General features: G+C 55.9%; 1 protein-coding gene across 1 annotated transcript; it reads left to right on the forward strand.

Moving 5' to 3' along the window:
* The first annotated feature begins 202 nt into the window (after window positions 1–202).
* Window positions 203–17,264, forward strand: IGLON5 (IgLON family member 5). The gene is made up of 8 exons (XM_002829645.4): window positions 203–486; window positions 10,679–10,757; window positions 11,922–12,154; window positions 13,727–13,846; window positions 15,143–15,277; window positions 15,459–15,579; window positions 16,111–16,265; window positions 17,048–17,264. The coding sequence occupies exons 1-8, from the start codon at window positions 408–410 to the stop codon at window positions 17,134–17,136; spliced, it is 1,011 nt and encodes a 336-aa protein (XP_002829691.1). The 5' UTR covers window positions 203–407; the 3' UTR covers window positions 17,137–17,264.
* The last annotated feature ends 1,500 nt before the right edge of the window (window positions 17,265–18,764 follow it).

Genomic DNA, 18,764 nt, shown 5'->3' on the forward strand with positions numbered 1-18,764 from the left:
TGAAGGAGGAGGGAGCTGGGTTTTAGGAAGTATCCCAGACTCCGTGTTCTGCGGATGTGGTGGAAAGACGTGGGGACGCCTGGGGCGGGAGGGGGTAGGGGCCGGGCCGCAGTAACAAAGGCCTCTCCCTCCAACAAGCAACCCCCCCTCGACCCCGCCTCCCCGGCCCCCCACCTCTCCTGATTGGTCGGTCTCCCTGCCCGTCAGCGCCGCCCCCCTCCCCGGGTCTGCAGCAGCTCCGGCCGCCTCGTCGCGCCCCCCCGGCCCCCTCCCCCCGCCCCCGCCGCCCCCCGGGCCGGTGCAGCCGCAGGCGGGGTCCCCCTCCCCCTCCCCCCTCTCCCCCCAGGCCTCGCGCGCCCCGGACCGGCCCCCCCTTTCCCCTCCCCCTCCGCGCCGCCTCTGCCGCGATGCCCCCCCCTGCGCCCGGGGCCCGGCTCCGGCTTCTCGCCGCCGCCGCCCTGGCCGGCTTGGCCGTCATCAGCCGAGGTACCGCAGCGCCGGGGGCGGGGGGCTCGGCAGGGACGCCAGGGTCTTGGGTGGGTTATTGGGGGATCAGGGGTGGGGGTCGAGGGCTGCATCCCTGGGCCGGCGAGGGGAGGCCCCGGGACGCCGAGGTCTGGGCCCGGGGGAGGGGTCTGCATCCCCTGGCTGGGCAGGGGGACCTCGGACGTGGGGGTCCGCGCCCCGGGGCAGGGGTCGGCGTCCTCTGGCCGGAGCCGGGCCTAGGGGCAGAGGTCTGCTTCCCCGAGCAGGCAAGAGGGTCGCAGACACCTAGCCCGGCCTGGGGGAGGGAGTCTGCGGCTCCTGATGAGGAGGGGGCAGACACTGGAGTCGGGGTCCCCGGGTCGGATCTCCGAACTGAGTTGGGGTGGGGACAGGGGATAACGCCCTGTCAGGGGTGTTCATCCGTGCGTGGAGAGGGTCCCTGAAGAGGTCCTTGCCGGGGGCTGGGGTAGGCATCTCGGGACAGAGGTCAGGAGATGGATGTCTTCCCAGGGTCAGTAAGAGGAGGGGACAAGGGTGTCCCCAGACCTAGTCCCAGGGTCAGGAAAAGAGGGGAAGGGTCTGAAATCCCCCAGCAGGGTCATCTAGGTTGAGAGAAAGTGTTGGTACTTGGGGAGGTTGCAGTTATGTGGGGGAGAAGGGAGCTGGAGATACAGGAAGTTGGGGTGCTGGGCTGGGGTATTGGATTCTGAAGCTCTGATGGAACGTCTAGGTTCCTGGGGCTGGACAGTGGAAGAGCAATGGACATGGGCGGAGGAAGAACAGAGGGAAGGGAAGGGTTAAAGCAGGGTTGAAGGGTTAACCCCGGCCCTCCCAGCTGGGGAGAGGGCCAGGGGCAGGTTTCTGCACTGAGGTTAGGTAGCTGGACCTTGAGTCTCCCCAGTAGGGCCTGGCAGGCAGGGGGTGGTCTAGGAGATTCCTAGATTCCCCGCTAAGAAAAGGGAGGAGAGTGCAAGGAGGCAGGAGGCTGGAGGGTGGGTGCTCAGGAGGGCAGGGAGCTGGGTTAATTCAGACTTTCTGGAGGATTCCCCCAGGCCCTCCCCTGAACAAAGAGTCCCAGGGATAACCAAGAACCCCGACAGAGTCCCCAAGAGTCTCAGGGAGGCCGCCCACATAGACCAAGTCTGGCACAGAAACCCCGTCACAGCGTCCCACCCGAAGCAGCACCTGCAGACACCAGTCACACAAACACAGCCCCATCCACGCAGGACGCAGGGACCTGGTGGGCCAGAGCCTCAGTCCCTTGCTAGTCCTCCCCCCGCCTCCCACCTAACCAGTCTGAATCACCCTCTAACTTTCTGACCACCTGTCTCTGTCTCTGTCATGCATCTCTTTAGGTCTTTGTGTCTCTGCCATTTCTGGAGGTTCCCATCCCTTCCCATCGCTGTTATCCGCTGCTGACTTTCCACCTGCCTCTGTCTCTGGGTCATTGTCTCTCCATCCCTGCTGCTGACAGCACAGTTCCACATCTGTCCCTCTCTGCTTTGCAGACTGTTGCCCATTGCATGACTCAGTGTCTCGATTCTTGCTTGCTTCCTCACTTATGCCTTAATCCTCATTAACTTCTCTCATTTCCTTCTCTCATTCATTTCCTTCGTTCTGACCTACCTTTCTCTTTCTTCTTTCTCTTTCTTCCTTCCTTCCTTCCTTTCTTTCTTTCTTCTTTCTCTTTCTCTCTCTCCCTTCCTTCCTTCCTTCCTTCCTTTCTTTCTTTTCCTTCTTTCTTCTCTCTCTTTCTTTCTTTTTCTTGTTTTTTTGAGACAGGGTCTCACTTTCTCACCTAGGCTGGAGTGGAGTGGTGCAAGCATACACAGCTCACTGCAGCCTCAATTTCCCTGCCTCAAGCGATCCTGCCACCTCAGCCTCTGGAGTAGCTGGGACCAGAGATGCACACCACCACTCCTGGCTAATTTTTAATTTTTTTTTTTTTTTCTTTGTAGAGATGGGGGTCTCACTATGTTGCCCAGACTAGTCTCAAATTCCTGGCCTCAAGTGATCCTCCCACCTGGGCCTCTCAAAGTGCTGGGATTACAGGTGTGAGCCACTGCACCAGCCACCTCTTCTTTCTTTCTCTCCTTGTCCTTATCTCGTCTTCTTCTTCCTCCTCTTCTTTCCCCACTCCTTGTACCCTTTTGACCTTTCCCCTACTTTCCTGTTTCTTCTCTCCCTCCCCTTCTCTCTCTCGCTCTAACTTTCCATTTTTCACATTCACTACTTTTTTTTTTTTTTGAGACAGAGTTTCGCTCCTGTTGCCCAGGCTGGAGTGTAGTGGCATAATCTCAGCTCACTGCAACCTCTGCCTCCCGGGTTCAAGTGATTCTCCTGCCTCAGCCTCGCAAGTAGCTGGGACTACAGGTGTGTGCCACCACGCTGGGCTAATTTTTGTACTTTTAGTAGATACAGGGTTTCATCATGTTGGCCAGGCTGGTTTTGAACTCCTGACCTCAGGTGATCTGCCCATCTTGTCCTCCCAAAGTGCTGGAATTACAGGCATGAGCCACTGTCTGGCCCCCACATTCATTCTTAAAGTCCCCATAAATCGTTATGGGGCCAGACTGGGGCAGGAAGCTGTGGCAGAGCCAGGACGTGGCTTGTGACCCTGGTCAAGTCTTTTCCCACCTCTGGTCTTAGGTTCCCCATTTGAGAACTGGGGACGAGAGGGCATGGGGTGGGGTTGAGACAGAACGAGATGCCAGAAAGACACCCCCACCCACCCATGGACAGTTTGAGCTGTCTGGGAAAAAAAGCTCATGGCAAGATATGCAAACTAGCATCTTCTCTCTTCTTTTATTCATGATCTTGTCCAAGTTGCAAGAGGAATACACTGCAAAACAGTCCACCTCTGATAAGGGCAAACCCCACTGTGCTCCTGCCCTGCCACCACTCTCACAACCACTGTCTTGAGAGAACCGGTCTGTGGCTGGAGCGCATCCTTCCATAGCTTTCTCTCACTTCTACAGACTTAGACACGACACACAGAGGACAACATAAGTGATGGATTGGTTGGTTTGTTGATTTTTTTTCCCCAAAATAGAAACAAAACAAGCCCATTTCTCTGCAATCGGCCTTTTCCCACTTAACCATACCTCCCTTACATCCATAAATATTCATCTATCTTCAATTCTTTTCTAAATCTTTTATGCCAACACAGACGCACCCCCTCACATATACATATTTATTTACAAAAGCAGCTACATTGTGGTATTTAGAACAATTCAACACAATCAAATGGCAGTTTCTGCAGCAGCAAATGAGGTGGGTGGTTCCTTTGCTTCTGGGGCAACTAGCAGAGTGATGATGGTCAGAAGGGAGCAGGAGCCCCAGATTTGAGTCCCAGCACTGCCCCTGACCAGCTAGCTCTCCCCAGGACCTCTGAGCTCCGGGTTCATCTGGCTTGTGGGCTGTGCTTGGTTGTTGATTCATATAGCAAATGCTCATGGGGACCAGGGCCGCTATTCTAGACACTGGATATATACCTATGGCAGTGAGTGAACCAGGCAGTCACTGTCCTCACGGAGCTTAGATTGTAGTGGGATGGAGAGAGATCAAAGACCAAAACCAAAACCTAAAAACAAATAAAAGGTAATTTCAGAGAGTGATGAGTAATGTAAAGAAGATAAAAGTGACTTGGCCTTTGAAGCTCAAGTGGCTGAGGAAACCATCTCTGAGCAGAGGAGAGTGGAGTTAAGACCTGAAGGAAGAGGGGAAGTCAACCTTTATTTTATTTTTTTTTTTGAGACAGAGTTTCGCTCTGTCGCCCAGGCTGGAGTGCAGTGGCGCTATCTCAGCTCACTGCAAGCTCCGCCTCCTGGGTTCACGCCATTCTCCTGCCTCAGCCTCCCAAGTAGCTGGGACTACAGGCGCCCACCACCACGCCTGGCTAAGTTTTTGTATTTTTAGTAGAGATGGGGTTTCACCGTGTTAGCCAGGATGGTCTTGACCTCTTGACCTCGTGATCCGCCCGCCTCGGCCTCCCAAAGTGCTGGGATTACAGGCATGAGCCACTGTCTGGCCCCCACATTCATTCTTAAAGTCCCCATAAATCGTTATGGGGCCAGACTGGGGCAGGAAGCTGTGGCAGAGCCAGGACATGGCTTGTGACCCTGGTCAAGTGGTGTGAGCCACTGCACCCCGCCGGAAGTCAACCTTTCAAAGTTGACAGCAGAGGTAAAGACCTTGAGGTGGGATCAACAGAAAGGAGGATCAAGCTGGGCGCAGTGGCTCACACCTGTAATCCCAGCACTTCAGGAAGCCAAAGCAGGTGAATCACCTGAGCTCAGGAGTTGAAGACTAGCCTGGGCAGCATGGGGAAACCCCATATCTACAAAAAAAAAGCCAGGGGTGGTGGCACGCACCAGTAGTCCCAGCTACTCGGGAGGCTGAGGCAGGAGAATTGCCTGAGCCTGGGAGGTGGAGGTTGCAGTGAGCCAAGATGGTGCCACTGCATTCCAGCCTGGGTGACACAGCAGTACCCTGTCTCAAAAAAAAAAAAAAAAAAAAAAAAGGGAAAGAAAAGGTGTGTCTAGTTTCAGGATTCTTGGCACAGTGTCTGGACTCCCCTGGTGTCGGTGACGCTAATGCCCTCAGATTTTTTCTTTTTTTTTCTTTGTTTTTCTTTTCTTTTCTTTTTTTTAAGATGGAGTCTTGCTGTGTCACCCAGGCTGGAGTGCAGTGGCACAATCTCAGCTCACTGCAACCTCTGCATCCTGGGTTCAAGCAATTCTCCTGCCTCAGCCTCCCGAGTAGCTGGGACTACAAGCACACGCCACCATGTCCGGCTAATTTTTGTGTTTTTAGTAGAGACACGGTTTCACCATATTGGTCAGGCTAGTCTCGAACTCCTGACCTCAGGCAATCCATCCGCCTTGGCCTCCCAAAGTGCTGGCATTACAGGCATGAGCCACCATGCCCAGCCAACCTTCAGAACTCTGAGGTCAGCAAAGGGAGGAGGACCCTCCTGGGGACTCCTGGGTGCCAGACATAACAGGCCCAGCCCCTTCTCACAGCCTTTCCCAGCCAGAGCCGCACCCCCTCCTCCCTGCCCCAGTCTCATGCCCCGCCCCTCCACTCCCTACCTCCCAGGTTTCCCACCTGTTTCTTCTGAGACTGTGGAATCAGAGTGTCACCCCCGCGACCCCTGCCAACCATTGCAGGGTCCCAGCTTTGCCTAAGCTCCTTGGCAGGGCGGCAGAAGATTCTCACCCCCAACCCAAGGTCACTCAGCTTGTTGGGGTTCTCTTTCTGTCTTAAGAAAAGTCACCTGCCTACCACCTTCATTCCCAAGTTTATCAAACAGGTATGAGACCTGTGCATCTGGACTGTAAATCCCACAAGGGCAGGGACCAAGTGAGCCCTCTGATCACCTCTAGACACCTCCCTTGCCACAGGCCGGTGCCTGCCACATAATCACCCTAACAGCCAGCTCACGGACAGCTGTTTGCAAGCACTTAACTGGCAGGCACTGTACTAGAACCTTTACTTGGATTACCTCTTGTAATCCTCCCCACAACCCAGTGAGGAAGGCATGATTATCATTTCCATTTCAGGTGGGGAAATTGAGTCCCAGAGAGGTGAAGTAACTTGTGTGGCTCAGCAGCAGAGCTGGAACTTGAACCCAGCTGCCTGGCAGCCACACTGCGTTCCCTGGGCCCCCTGGTTATGCAGGGTTGGCTTTATCAGTAGATGCTTACCAGGGTGTCTACCCGGGAGTCAGTGACTCAGAGCAATTGACAGCCCAGATACAGCCCTGCCCCCCTCCCCGCTCCCCTGAGCAGAGCATCTAGGGAGACCTATGCCAAGCCAGGGATAGCAATAGATGGTTCCTAAAAAAGAAGGTGCTGTTAGGAACCGCTAGCATTTATTGGGTTCTTTCCGAATGCCAACAGCTGAGCTAAACACTTCTGCTTGTATAGTCTCACGGAATCCCTCACAGAAACCCTTGCAGGGAAGAACTACTATTTTTCACCTTGTACAGTTGGAGAAACTGAAGCTCACACTGGCCAGGAGTGGGGGTCATCCAGCTAGGAAGTGGTGGGACAGACATTTGATCTTCCAACCCAAGCTCCTCAGGGATTTATTATCTGGTCTCTGAGGACCATCCATGCCCTTTCCACAAACACTTCCCAGTTCTGAGATTGGCTAGACCCTGGGGGGACACAGCTAAGATTCAAGCCATCACAAAGCTCCTCATCACTGTCTCAGCTAAGTCAAACAGTGCCCAGAAGAAGGAGTGGGAGCTCTGCCTTGAACAGTCAGAAAGGTCCTCCTGGGGCAAGGGACATTTGCACTGGGGTCCTGAAGAATGAGTAGGAGTTCAAGAGTTGAAGAGTGTTGCAGGCATCCATTTATATTCATCCATTCAACAAATATTTCCCAAGGCCTCTGGTGGGCCAGGCCCAGTGTTGGGAGATGCTGGGGACACAAACTTGAGTCAGAACCAAGCTTTACCCCCAAGAAACTTCTAGTCTGATAGGGAGGCCAGATACAGACAGTCATCAGAGTGCAATGGACAAAGTCCTGAGGCACCCGGAGTCCTGCCTTCCCTGCAGGGTCCACTTCCCACCCCAATGACCAGATAATAAAGCCCTGACCAGGCACTCTGGCTCACGCCTGTAATACCAACATTTTGAGAGGCTGAGGTGGGAGGATAGCTTGAGCCCAGGAGTTCGAAACCAGCCTGGGCAACATGGCAAGACCTCATCTCTTAAAAAAAAAAAAGTAGCCAGGTGTGGTGGTTCATGCCAATAGTCCCAGCTACTCGGGAGGCTGAGGTGGGAGGATTGCTTTTGCTGGGGAGGTTGAGGCTGCAGTGAGCCATGATCATGCCACTGCATTCCAGTCTGGGCAACAGAGCGAGACTCTGTCTCAAAATAAAAATAGAAATAAAAAATAAAGCCCCAAGAAGCCTGGAGTGGTGTATGGGCTCAACTCATGGGGGCAGCACCTGCTTCAATCAGTTGCTGAGTTCAGGAGCCCTGAAGCCCCTGAACCTTAGGGTAGGCACCTTGGACAGCTCCCTCTTCCCCGCACTTCTTGGTTCCTGTAGGACAGTGGCTCTCAACGGAGAAGTGGGGATGTGATTTTGCCCCTTATGGGGCATCTGACATTGTCTGGAGGCATTTGTGGTGGAGTAGGGGGTGCTATTGGCATCGAGTGGATCCAGATCAGAAGCGAGATGCTGCCAATCTCCTATGTTGCATAGGACAGTCTGGGCCCAAATGTCAGCCATGCTGAGGTTTAGGAACCCTGGCCCAGAAGGTGTGTCAGCAGGAGCATAGCAAATCCTGTGTGTCTGGGGGATCGGGCAGGGCACGTGCCTGTCTGTCTTCACCAGCCTGGGAAGGGATCTTGGTGCGTACATGTGACTCTCTGGCAGCACTGAATGTAGCACTACCCGTCGTTCGGTCCAGGTTTTTGTTGGTGACTTTCCAATTCCCTGCGTGTGCATATGTGTGTGTGTGTGCGTCCAGCCACGTGTGATCTGATCACAGGAGACAACATGACCTGATTCTCGGCCCAGCGTGGCCCCTTTGTGCTTGAGGGGATGTGACAGTGTCGCTGTCTTGTTACACGGGTTGTAGCTTTGTGTGCGTCTGACCCAGGGCCTTCCAAAGTGCAAAGTTGGGAATCGTGGTGCTCGCACCAGTAGTGTCTGTGTAACCAGTTAGGTTAGTAAGCGTGTGTGTGTGTCTGTCTGTCTTCACCATCCTGGGAAGGGATGTAATTGTGTGTGGACTTTGCAGCCATGTGTGGGGCTGGTTGATGTCGATAGAACCATGTGGGAACTATTGTATATGATGGGGTGACTCAGGGTGCTGCAGTTGCTTGGCCTGAATGTGACTATATGAGCGCTCCTGGGACAGATCCTCCTTTCCAACTGACTTGCTGCTGGGTGCCTATGCAGAGCTGGGTGTGTCAGCATCACTGTATATACACACCTGTCCCTTTGAGCGGGTCCACAGCCATGCGTGTGACTGAGAGGGTGGGACTGTCTCCGGTGTTTGTATGCGTGTGACTGTATGTGTTTGTGTGTGTGTATGGGTGTAGCTGGAGCTGTTTGTGTCTGTATGACTGTGTGTGTACCTCTCTGTCTGGGTAAGGACACAGCAAGTGTGGGGACTATTTCTAGGCCTGGAGAGGTCTCCGTGCCTTGTCCAAGCCTGTGTGTGTGTGTGTGCACGCGTGTGCACACGTGTGTCCATCATCCATCCCCGAGCTGTCTCTTGTTGCTCCCAGGGCTGTATGTAGCAGTGTCCACTGTATTTAGCTCAGGGAGGGTGAGCCCCCTCTCTCCATTCTCTTCAAATCCCAGTGGTGACTCTGGCATGAGGGGGCCCAGGGTGAGGGGCTGCAGGGCCCAGCCCCAAGCCCCAGAGCCTGGCCAACCCACTGCACCTGGCTCCGTCCTGGCCCCATCCTGTGGGGCTGCTGATGGAGAGGGCCCCTGGGAGTCATTGGGGCAGCACGGGCCATTAATTCATTAGATTAATTAGCTCTTCGCCTGGGCTGGGGGCAGGGCAGCCCCACGCAGGCCCCTCCCGCTCCAGGAGTCCAAGGTCATCCAGCCGGCCTTCCTCCCTCTCCGCCTGGTGCCGGCTCCACCACCTCCGCATGCCCAGCCCCCACTCCCTGGCCCTGGTCCAGCCCGCTGGCCACGGTCTACAGAGAGATGACTGCGTGGGGGTGATGGGGCCTGCCTGCTGTGCTGAAGTGTGCGAGTGGACATGGGCTCACACCTGCAAGCATGCCCTGGCGAGCTTGAGCACACAGTGTGCCTGTGTAGATGGGTGTGTCTGCGAAGGTTCGTGTGTGTGAGGGTGTATTTGTGCATCTGTGACAGATGTGTGTCTGAGAATGTACACATGTGGATCTCTGTGCGCACGTGTTCATATCTGTGTGTCTGCATGTCTGCGTACACATATGTGTTATCTACATGCATCTGGTTTTATGTGTATGTCTTCAGTACATTTCTGAGTTAACGTACGTGTGCATCTGTGTACTTGTGGGCCTGTGTGTATATATTTGTGTGTATTCATGTATATATGTGTGTTTCTGTGTGTATGCATATATACTATGCGCTCATCTGCGCATAGGTACATGTGTGTCTGTATAGTGTACCTATGAATATTTGTGTGCCCATGTACATGTGTATTTGTGTGTATGTATGTGTGTATACATGTATCTGTGCATATGTATTCTGTGGACGCAAGTATCTGTGTGTTGATGTACCTGTGTACATGTCTGTGTGTGTAGACCGTGTGTGGATGTGTGTACATATCTCTGCATATGTATATGTATCTATGGTAATTGTTGGGGTTTTTTTTGAGACCAAGTTTCGCTCTTGTCGCCCAGGCTGGAGCGCAATGGCGTGATCTTGGCTCACTGTAACCTCTGCCTGCCGGTTTCAAGCGATTCTCCTGCCTTAGCCACCCAAGTAGCTGGGATTACAGGCATCCTCCACCAAGCCCGGATAGTATTTTGTATTTTTGGTATAGATGGGGTTTCACCTTGTTGGCCAGGCTGGTCTTGAACTCCTGGTATCAGGTGATCCTCCCACCTCGGCCTCCCAAAATGCTGAGATTACAGGTGTGAGCCACCGCACCTAGCCATATCTATGTAATTGTTAATCTGCTCATATTGGTATGTGTGTTGCTGTACTCTGTATCTGTGAATGTATGTTCTGTGTACACAGGTATCTGTGTCTGTGTATATGTCTTATGTGTACATGTGTCTGCATGTATATGTTTGTACATATGTCTCTGTATAGACGTCTGTGTACACATGCATCTGTGTGTATCTGTATGTGTGTGTTTGTGTGCTACGATTGTCTCTGCATCTCTGGAGGTGTGTAGGTTTGTGTGTCCATGGGCACCTACCCATCTGAGTCTGTGAGTCTGTGTGGGCTCATGGGGAGATACATGTTGCATGTGTCTGCTCTGATTGTGTCTCCTGTGGGTGTATCTCCGAAAACATCAGTGCATGTGTGTCGCAGGGGGTGCAGGAGACGTCTGTGTCCGCAAGGACGTGCGTGTGCACATGTGTAGTGAATGTGTGTGGCAGCGGATGCAGGAGACGTCTGTGACCGCAAGGACATGCGTGTGCACATGTGTGCAAGTGCTACCATGCCCGGGCCTTGTCTGAGCTGCCAAGGCTGAGCCATCCCCACCTTCCACAGGGCTGCTCTCCCAGAGCCTGGAGTTCAACTCTCCTGCCGACAACTACACAGTGTGTGAAGGTGACAACGCCACTCTCAGGTACCTCCCTCGGTGGATGGGGACTCAGATCTCATGGAGCCATGCGGTCCTGCCCCTTCACCTTCGGAGCTTCACCTTCCTGGGTGGGGATCCTGGTTACAGGCACAGCCTGGGATGGGAAGACTTGGGCTCCACATTCCCCCTCAGTAGCAACACAACTATGAGCTGGCTCCCCCTCGGCTTCAGTGTCCCCATCTGTCAAAGGGGTGGAGAGAGGGGGGCAGAGGCACACACAGAGAGGGACAGAGACCCAGAGAGAGAGAGAGAAAGAGACCCAGAGAGCGACTCAGAGAGAAGGGGACAGGCATCCAGCAGAAAGGGACAGGGTTACTGTTTCCCCAGGTCTCCACCTCTCCTCACCCAGGTCTCTGTTCCCCCCTCTCTCCATGCCTCTCTCTCTCTTGCTTGCTCTCTCTCTCTCTGTTTCTGGGTCTCTGTCCCCCTCTTTCTGGGTCTGTCTCTGGGTCTCTGTCCTTCTCTGTGTGTGTGTCTCTGTCCCTCTCTGTTGGATCTCTGTCCCCTTCTCTCTGAGTCTCTCTCTGGGTCTCTTTCTCTCTCTCTGGGTCTCTGCCCCTCTCTCTCTCTCTGTGTGTCTCTGCCCCCCCCCCCTGGGTCTCTGTACATCTCTGTGTGTCTCTGTCCCCCTCTCTCTGGGTCTCTGTCCCCCGTCTCTGGGTCTCTGTCCCACTCTGTCTCTGGGTCTCTGTCCCCCTCTCTCTCTGGGTCTCTGTCTCCCTCTCTCTCTGGGTCTCTGTCCCCCTCTCTCTGGGTCTTTGTCCCCCTCTCTCTGGGTCTCTGTCCCTCTCTCTGGGTCTCTGTCCCACTCTCTGGGTCTCTGTCCCTCTCTCTAGGTCTCTTTCTCTTTCCTTCTGCATCTCTATTCCTCTCTCCCAGATTCTCTGTTCTCCCCTTTTTGTGTCTTTGACACACACGATCACTCAGTAACCACGAGCTATTGTTCCGTTCTGCACTTGGGCTCACAGCTTTCCCTCCCTGAGGCTCAGCTTACCCCCAGCTTATGGTGGACACAGCAGCATCCGCCTCACAGGGCTGTGGTGGGACCTGGAGATGCGGTGGTCTCCTTCTCCCACCCGCCTCCCCGGTGGGGGAAGGCTGAGGCTGGGTGAGTGGAGAAAAACCTTCCCACTTTCACTCTCCCTGCAGCTGCTTCATCGACGAGCATGTGACCCGCGTGGCCTGGCTGAACCGCTCCAACATCTTGTACGCCGGCAATGACCGCTGGACCAGCGACCCTCGGGTGCGGCTGCTCATCAACACCCCCGAGGAGTTCTCCATCCTCATCACCGAGGTGGGGCTCGGCGACGAGGGCCTCTACACCTGCTCCTTCCAGACCCGCCACCAGCCGTACACCACTCAGGTCTACCTCATTGTCCACGGTGAGCCCTTGGCCGGGGCCTGGCTGGGTGGAGGGGTTAAGAGTGTGGGGGAGACGAGGCATGATGACAGATACCACATGTTCCCCAACCCCAGGGATACATAGCAAGAAAGACGGACACAGCCTTGCCCTTGGGGATTTCAGCCCAGCAGAAGGGGGCCAGTTACACAGTGACACATCAGCATGATCACTTCTAGGGCAGGAGAGCTACAGGGATGAGGGGGTGCTTGGGGGAAGACCACGTTCATTTGTTCAGCCCCACTCCTGGAGGGCCTACTCTGTGTGAGCATTGATCTAGGCACTGGGGCTACAGAACAAGGCAGGCTGTCCCCACACCTTGGGGGCTGATTTTCTGAGGAGAGGCTCAGAGAGGACTTCCCAGACGTGACGTCTGAGCTGACGCCTTTGGCTGGGCACAGGGCTAAGACCAGAAAAGAAACAGTGTGTGCAGGGCCAGGTGAGAAAATGAGCCAAGTGTGCAAAGGGAAGTCCCATGAGGCTGCAAGCGCCAGATCCAGAGCAGGAGAGATGGGGCTGGAGAGCTCCACAGTGAGGCGAGAGGCAGAGGGCATCCGAAATGGTGGAGGGCAGGGAGCATCTGGAGAGACAGGACCTGGAGACAGAGAGAATCCAGGGGAATCCTGGCGAGCTCCAATTCTGGAGTCAGAATGCCTGGGTTCCAACCTCAGTGCCACCGTCCACCAGCCCAGGGACCCTGAGCAGGGGAGAGGCCCGGGACTCCTTTGCAAAATGGGGATGGTGCTATCATATGTCAAATCCCAGACGTCGTCAATTGGAAGAGCTACTTTTATTTTATGCCCTACTAGAAAAGAAAAAACAAAAACACTGCCAGTAATACCCTGGCATCCTATCTCGAGGGCCATCCTGCTTGGAGAAATGTTCAAATGGGAGAGGGGGGTGGAAAGCACAGATATGACTTAGAATTGATGAAATACAGTAACATCCACCCCAGAGGCTGGTAGTGAGCATCTAATCAGTGGATTTGGGTAAAGCACTTAGAATAGAATCTGTTACACAGAAAGTCCCATGTGGGTATTTGTTAAATAAATTAATTTAAAATAATAATAAATACAAATAGAGACAGGGAGAGGAATTCAGACCCCAAGATGGAGAAACCAAGTTAGCATGAAGGTGGAGAGAGAACAGAGACAAGATCAGCAATTAGACAAGAAGATGCCAGGCCCAGACAGAGGTTTCAGAGAAAAGGGCAGAGACTCCTGGGTCTGAGGGAGAAGGGGCTGGGGTACTGGACTCTTGGGTCTGAGGGAAGAGGAGCTGGGGGTCTGAACTCCCGGGTCTGAGGGAGGAGAAGCTCTAGGTCTGGACTCCTGGGTCTGAGGGAGGAGGGGCTGGGGGTCTGGACTCCTGGGTCTGAGGGAGGATGGGGCTGGGGGCCTGGACTTCTGGGTCTGAGGGAGGATGGGGCTGGGGGCCTGGACTCCTAGGGCTGAGGGAGGAGGGGCTGGGGGCCTGGACTCCTGGATCTGAAGGAGGAAGGGCTGGGGGCCTGGATTCCTGGGCATCCATATTCAGCCTCTCCCGCTGCCCGCAGTCCCTGCCCGCATTGTGAACATCTCGTCGCCTGTGACGGTGAATGAGGGGGGCAATGTGAACCTGCTTTGCCTGGCCGTGGGGCGGCCGGAGCCCACGGTCACCTGGAGACAGCTCCGAGGTGAGGACCCCATCCCAGGTCAAAAGCCCCGTCCCCCACTGCGCAGTCTGGGCCCTTCCATTCCCCATATCCCTAGCTAGTTTCCCGAGCCCCCTTCTCCCTGGCCCCTTGGCTTCTGCTCCCACTCTGCTTCCAGTTATTTCATCCGCAGACCACAGACCCCAGACCTAAGAAGCATCACCACTGGCTTTCCACCTGCCGTCCTAGGCCTGGGCCACTGCTTCTGCATCACTTGCCAAACCCCAGCCTGCTCCACTTCCCCAACCCCAACGTCCCAGATGTCTCCCCACACGCTCACAGCATTCTCCTGGGCTAAGATCCCCTGCCACTAGGTGCCCTAAGCCAGGCTGCACCAGCGGTCCTGCGTACATCTCTGCCTCTCTTCTGCTGGACACTGTAGCCCAGCGGGCCTCACGGTGTGGACCCCAGACCCAAAGCATCAGCATCCCTTGGGAACTTGCCAGGAATGCACTTTCCCAGGCTCTAACCAAGACCTGCTAAATCCAAAGCTCCCTCCCGCTCCACAAGCCCCAAGAACCAGTGCTCAAGGCTACCCACAAACAGCGCCAGAGTGCCCATATATGACAGTCCAGGTCCTAGACATCACCCACCAGCCCTTTTATGTGGATCTCCACCACCAGATCCCAGATCCCTGGATCCTCATTCTCAGGGTCTCTGAAGACCCATGGTGCCAATCACTAGATCCCATTCCCTGAATCCCTGGATCTTACCCCACTGGGTCATCTGAGCCCCATGATCCTGGTCTTGAGATCTGGGATCTCTGGATACCCTAAGTCCCAGAGGGTCTTCTGAGACTGCTGCTGTGTTATGAGACCCCCATATACTTGGATTGCTGACCCCAATCACCAGATCCTGATTCCCTAGACCCCATGAATCAGATCCCAGAACGAGGGATCCTGCCCCACTGGTTCCATATTTGCTAGATCCTTCTGAGACCTAACATCCTGGGATCCCCCTCCCCATTGGGATCCTCCCCACGGAGCTCCATGATCTGAGTCAGATTCCTGGAGGGATGTCCTGAACCCTTAGATTCTCTAACCCACCCCACTGGGTTCCGGGAACTGAGTCCCAGACCCTCACTCCTTCCCCCACCCCCAGCTGGAGAGATCCCAGGCCCCCGGCCCCGCAGCCCCTCCCCCACCCCACCCCCATTGACCCGGGCACTCCAGGCCTTGCCGTGCCAGCCCCGCTGATGTGTGTCCGTGTTGTGCCCGTGTTGTCCCGTGTTAAGTGTTTGTGTCCGGCCCCGCCCCCTCCTCCTCCTTCCCCCCACAGACGGCTTCACCTCGGAAGGAGAGATCCTGGAGATCTCTGACATCCAGCGGGGCCAGGCCGGGGAGTATGAGTGCGTGACTCACAACGGGGTTAACTCGGCGCCCGACAGCCGCCGCGTGCTGGTCACAGTCAACTGTGAGCCCCCCTGGCACTGGGCACGAAAGGGTGGCGGACCCCCGAGTCCCTCGGGAGGAGGGGTCCGAGGGAAGAGGAAGCGGGGGCGAGACTTACGGGCCTGAGGGAGGCCGGGGCTGGGGGCGGGACCCCTTCGTCCCCACGCGGCTAGGAGAATTCGCTGACCCTCGCCCCTCGCCAGATCCTCCGACCATCACGGACGTGACCAGCGCCCGCACCGCGCTGGGCCGGGCCGCCCTCCTGCGCTGCGAAGCCATGGCGGTTCCCCCCGCGGATTTCCAGTGGTACAAGGATGACAGACTGTGAGGACAGCACTGAGGGGGCCGTGGGAGCGGGAAGGGGAGGTCCTTAGTCCCTTGGATTGTGAGGCAGGGGGACGGAGCGGGGCAGGGGAAGGCAGCAGAGCTCTGGGTCCCGAACCTGGGGCGTCCAGCTTCTAGGTGACGGGATCTGTCCAGCCCCGGAGACAAGCTTGGGTCCCCGCTTGATGAATGCTGGAGCCCCGTCTCCCCAGACTTTTCAGGGAGCTGGCTAGGGGTCGGGGTCAATGCTGAGGATCTGTCGGGCAAGGTTTAGGGGACAAGCAGAGTTCGGGAGGCCCTAACGGCTAGGGGTGCACCACGGGAGAGTCCAGAGTCCCTGAGAGGCCAGGGTGCCTGGACGGGGGCGGCGGTGGGAGTGACCCGAGGTCCATGAGGTGCTAGAACCCGAGGCGATGGATCACCGGGGTAGGGGGCAGAATGCTGGGTCTCCGGGGAACGGAGAAGCCTGAGAGTCGGGGAGCTGGCCTGGCTGGGCGCTGCGGCCCGGCCCCTGACCCGGATCCCTGGCAGGCTGAGCAGCGGCACGGCCGAGGGCCTGAAGGTGCAGACGGAGCGCACCCGCTCGATGCTTCTGTTTGCCAACGTGAGCGCCCGGCATTACGGCAACTATACGTGTCGCGCCGCCAACCGACTGGGAGCGTCCAGCGCCTCCATGCGGCTCCTGCGTGCGTCTTCGGGCGGGGCGGGGCCGGGAAGGTGGGCGGGGACGGGGGCGGGGCTAGGGAAGTGGAGACGCCGGGACCGCCCTTCAGGCTGGCCCTGAACTTAGGAGATGGACGCTGAGACTGAAAAGCAATGCGAGTAAGAAACCGACCCACGCAATCAATATTCATTGAGCGCCAGCTAAGGGTTGGTCGTGGGGGACACAGCTGTGCACAAAAGAAACAAGGTTTGGGGATTCGCAGAGCTTATCGTCCAGTAGGAGTAGAAAAGCAATAAACAAGTGGTCATGTAGAGAAATAAGCAAACACACATATAAACAAAAAATAATTTTGGAGGCCGGGTGTGGTGGCTCACGCCTGTAAATCCCGGCACTTTGGGAGGCCGAGGCGGGCTGATCACCTGAAGTCAGGAATTTGAGACCAGCCTGGCCAACATGGTGAAACTATGTCTCTACTAAAAAAAAAAAAAAAAAAATACAAAAATTAGCCAGGCGTAGTGTTGGGCACCTGTAGTCCTAGCTATTCAGGATGCTGAGGCAAGAGGATTGCTTGAACCTGGGAGGCAGAGGTTACAGTGAGCTGAGATTGCGCCTGGGTGACAGAGCGAGACTCCGTCTCAAAAAAAAGAAAAAAAAAATAGAAACAGTCAGAAAAGCAGGCACACCCAATGAGAGATCCAGAAAGGACCCTAAAGAGTGGGCTCAGAAGAGATGGGGCCCCTGGAGAGACACACATGGGGTCCCCCACTCTCAGGCCTCCCTCCATCACCCCTTCTCTTCCCCCAGGCCCAGGATCCCTGGAGAACTCAGCCCCGAGGCCCCCAGGGCCCCTGGCCCTCCTCTCCGCCCTGGGCTGGCTGTGGTGGAGAATGTAGGCGCAACCCAATGGAGCTCGCCTCCCCCTGCAGGGGGCCTCAGGCCAAGAGTGAGAGAAAAGGGGGAGCAAGAGCCGTGGGTCTCGTGGGGGCAGAAGAGCTCTCGGCCACCAAGGAAGAAGAGAGAGGAGAAGGAGGAGGAGGCAGAGGAAGAAAGATCTTTAGAGAACCCATCACTGTGAGGGATAACGCAAAATTATGCATCTTTCTACAGCCATTCTCGCCACCCGTTCACGTTTCCAATTGTGACCCACTCCCGCCACCCCATACCCCTCTCTCTTAGCTCAGGCTGTCAACTGGCTTGTGTGGGTGTGGGTGTGTGAGTGTGAGCCTGCATGCGTGTGTAGGTGTCTGTGTCTCTGTGTGTGTGTGTGGGTGGGTGGGCTGGGGGAAGGGACTCAGCCGTCCTCCTACCCCCGAAACCCCCATGTCTGCTGTCCCCAACCTTACTGCCTCTCACCTCTGGCTGGAGGTAGGTATGAGGCTCTGCAGTGGAAGCTGTGAAGAGAGGCTTACCAGGCTCCCTGCTTCCCCAATATATGCACGCACACTACCCCTCCCCCTGTCGAAAGGGCAACTCCTGGCAGGTTGGAAGTGGGGAGGGGCATTGCACTCACCTGTCAAGCTGTCATTCAGCCTTTGTGAGTAAGTACGGGACCTCCATCTGGGCTCTGGGCTTCCCTGCTGTCGACCACCAGCTTCCTGTAGCCAGAGGCCCCATCGCTGGCTCAGTGGCCTGAGACCTTCCCACTTTTCTTGTCCCTCCCCACCCTGGATTTTCTGGCCCCCTCCTGGGCCAATCGGTGCTTCCATCCAACTGTCAGACTGGTGGCAGGAGTCACCTGTCTGTTTCAGTGCTTTGCCCTACCCCTGCCACCACTCCCCTTGGCCTTGATTTCCCCACCTGCGGCACCAGCCAGCTGCCCTTGGGGCCTTTGCAGCTGGCCCACAGGTGTGAGCTTGCTAGTCTATCACTTCCTGGCCTCTCCACCAACTGTACCTCCCAAAGGCTACCTGACCGCCCTCACACACACTCAGACGCACCACACACTCATACACACAGACACACACACACACGCACACCAGCGACTGTGACCAGCAATAGCCCCCTGGCTCCAGCTGTCCGGTAGCTGGTGACTAGCTGTATTTCCCCCTGGGTAGGCATCTGATGTCAGGAAGGGATGCTGAGAGGCTGCAGCCTCAGCTGTGATTGTAGGAATACTCCACCCTGGCACACCACACCACACAAAGTGGGGGACAGAGAGGCATCACACAGATATCCTGAGCCCAGACAAAGATGCCATGTCACCAACTGCGACTCCCAGGAGACCCTCTATATAAACACCCACCCCAAACCACACCACCTAGAGTCTGGTGGAGAAAAGGAGAGGGCAAGGCACAGTGACTGTACCTCAGACGGGGGCATGGGCCCCATCCCACATTGTCTTCCATTCCCAGGGTCCAGGGGATGGGGTGGGACAGGGGAGGGATGTTAGGGAGGGGGTGGGGGGCCCTGGGGGCTGTGTGTTCCAATTCATGGGGAGTGTTGAGACCACCACACCAATAAACGCCTTTTTCCAAAGTCTGCCTGCAGGTGTCAATGTCATTAAGGATTAGAGTTAATGAAG

Source organism: Pongo abelii, chromosome 20, assembly GCF_028885655.2.
Source record: "Pongo abelii isolate AG06213 chromosome 20, NHGRI_mPonAbe1-v2.0_pri, whole genome shotgun sequence".
Lineage (NCBI taxonomy): Eukaryota > Metazoa > Chordata > Mammalia > Primates > Hominidae > Pongo > Pongo abelii.